The sequence below is a fragment of the Gavialis gangeticus genome, unplaced genomic scaffold, assembly GCF_001723915.1.
Source record: "Gavialis gangeticus isolate Ggan-Ray unplaced genomic scaffold, GavGan_comp1, whole genome shotgun sequence".
In the NCBI taxonomy this organism is placed as follows: Eukaryota; Metazoa; Chordata; order Crocodylia; family Gavialidae; genus Gavialis; species Gavialis gangeticus.
Genome location: NW_017729033.1, coordinates 35,040,270 through 35,042,720, shown reverse-complemented (window position 1 = coordinate 35,042,720; position 2,451 = coordinate 35,040,270). Strand labels below are relative to the sequence as shown.

Genomic DNA, 2,451 nt, shown 5'->3' with positions numbered 1-2,451 from the left:
CGCCCCCGGAGCGGGAGGAGGAGCCCGCGGGCCTCAGCGACAGCGAGATGTCGGCCGGCGTGGCAGGTACGGCGGCGGCAGACCAGCGGGAAGCCCGCCCGAGGGCCGCTGGGGACCCGCCGGGAGCCCGGGGTGGGGAGGAGAGGCCTGCGGGGGGAGGCACAGCCCGCTCCCGGGGCGGCGCTTGCGGGCGTCCCGCGGGAAACAGCCGTGCAGGGCGGTCCGCGCTGGGCAAAGGCGAGAGAGAGCGAATGACGCGGAGCCGCCCGCCGGCTCCCGGCTCCCGGGCGGGAGGGGGCGGCCCGGCGGCGGGGCGGGTGCCTGGGGGACGGGGATAGCCCCGGCTGTGTCAGGCAACTGGCGAGCGACGATGGGGGCCTCGGAGCCCAGAGCCGCCCCCTGCGAGGACCGCCCAGCGCGCTGCCCCGGGGCGGCTCTGCGGGCAGGAGACCTTCCCCGGCGGGGGGCCCTTTCCCCCCGGGGTGCGGGCCGGGGAGTGCCGCGGGCCGTGACGCGGCTGCTCTGGCTCTCCCCAGCAGATCGCAGCCCGCGCGAGGAGGAGGACGGCGGCGGCAAGTGCGAGAAGCTGCTGTCGGCCGGCGAGGAGGAGGCGGCGGCCCCCAAGCCGCGGAAGAAGCGCTCCCGCGCCGCCTTCTCCCACGCGCAGGTCTTCGAGCTGGAGCGGCGCTTCAACCACCAGCGCTACCTCTCGGGCCCGGAGCGGGCAGACCTGGCCGCCTCGCTCAAGCTCACCGAGACGCAGGTGAAGATCTGGTTCCAGAACCGGCGCTACAAGACCAAGCGGCGCCAGATGGCCGCGGACCTGCTGGCCTCGGCTCCCGCCGCCAAGAAAGTGGCGGTGAAGGTGCTGGTGCGGGACGATCAGAGACAGTATCACCCGGGGGAGGTGCTGCGGCCGCCCTCGCTGCTCTCGCTGCAGCCCTCCTACTACTACCCCTACTACTGCCTGCCCGGCTGGGCGCTCTCCACCTGCGCGGCCGCGGCCGGCACCCAGTGACCCGCTCTCGGACTACGCGCCTCGGACAGTATTTATTGTGATTATTTTATTACGATTATTTTTATTATATTATTATTATTATTATTGGGGCGGTTTGTTTGTCTCCCTTCTCCCGCGCCCTCCTGCCGAGTTTGCAAGCCACCCCCCTCCCCGAAGCCGAGGACTCGCCACGCCGCCCGCGGGATCCGTGTTGCCCAGACGATGCGGGGACCGGCGAGTTCCCGCCTCGCGTGGCGGCGGGTGCGGAGTGCCGGAGCCCCGGGCGGGCAGGGCCGAGCACGGACTCCCGCCGCGGCTGGGAGCTGACATTTTCTTCCCTGCTCCTCTTCCGCCTCGTCGCGAGCCTTGTATGGTGCTGAATGTACGGCCGGCTCCTTGGCGGGGCCCCGCTCCGCGCGGCCGAGGGCACGGGGGCGACACCTCGACCCCAGACCGAAAAGCCAGACGTGTTTTTTTTCCCCCCTCCTCAGATCTGTCCTTGTTTGGAGAGGGGGGGGAGGGAGGAGGTAAGACCTTTTCGCACTTTCCAGTTGTATTAAAGTCGTTGTTTTTCTATTCAATGTGAATATTTCTAGTCAGGCTTTTTCTATAAAAAAAAAAAAAAAAAAAACCAAACCAAAAAACAAAATCGATGTCACGGGGAGTGTTTTTGTTTTTGGGTTTTGTAGTACCATTCAGTGCCTTTTCCTCAGCAAACCTCTCCTCGCGGGCTGTGCTGGTGACCCGGCTCAGTCGTGTCACAAGAGGCTCTTTCTTTCTAGGTAACTCGTGGCTTCTCTCTCTCTCTCTCTCTCTCTCTCTCTCGATGGCACTGTGCACTCCACCCGGTTATTTACTGCAGATGAATTGTGAATGTCTGTACGCTACCCGCTGTACCTTTCTTTTTTTTAATTTATAAACGTTTAGTTGAACACGTCCCTCTGTCCGCTGCGTCCTTCCTGAGCTCGGCGGCTCCTCTGCGGGGCCGGCTCCCCGGCTCGGGGCGCTCGTGTCCTGCCCTCCTGGGCCCTGGGCCTCGGGGCCGCGCGGCCTGGCCGGGATCCCTGCTCTCGCACAACGGCCCCCTCGCTGGGGATGTGTCTCTGAAGCCAGGCCAGGGCCGCGGCCCGGGTGAGAGGGACAGGGCCGGCGGCGTGCACAGGCCCCGCAGCAGGCCCTTCTGCTGCCGCCGCCGGAGGCTCCTTGCCGGGGCCGGCCGCAGTCGGATACAAGCCGGCGAGGCTCAGGGCCGAGCGGCGGTGCATTTTGCAGGGCCCGGGGAGGCTTGGTTTGAACACAGGCTTGTCTGTCGTGGGCGGGATGCAAAGAAAAGCTTCCTCGCTCCCGGATCCGCGGGGTTTTTCCTTCTGAAGTGGACCCTGGAGTCTTCCTCGGAGCTGCTCCTTGCTGGGCCTGTGCTGGGAAGCGGGGCCCCGGCAGCCCAGCCCCGCACG

General features: G+C 66.5%; 1 protein-coding gene across 1 annotated transcript; it reads left to right on the top strand.

The window, feature by feature from the left end:
• The first annotated feature begins 6 nt into the window (after nucleotides 1–6).
• NKX3-2 (NK3 homeobox 2) lies at nucleotides 7–1,931 on the top strand. The gene is made up of 2 exons (XM_019525893.1): nucleotides 7–66; nucleotides 537–1,931. The coding sequence occupies exons 1-2, from the start codon at nucleotides 48–50 to the stop codon at nucleotides 1,016–1,018; spliced, it is 501 nt and encodes a 166-aa protein (XP_019381438.1). The 5' UTR covers nucleotides 7–47; the 3' UTR covers nucleotides 1,019–1,931.
• Nucleotides 1,932–2,451: the final 520 nt, after the last annotated feature.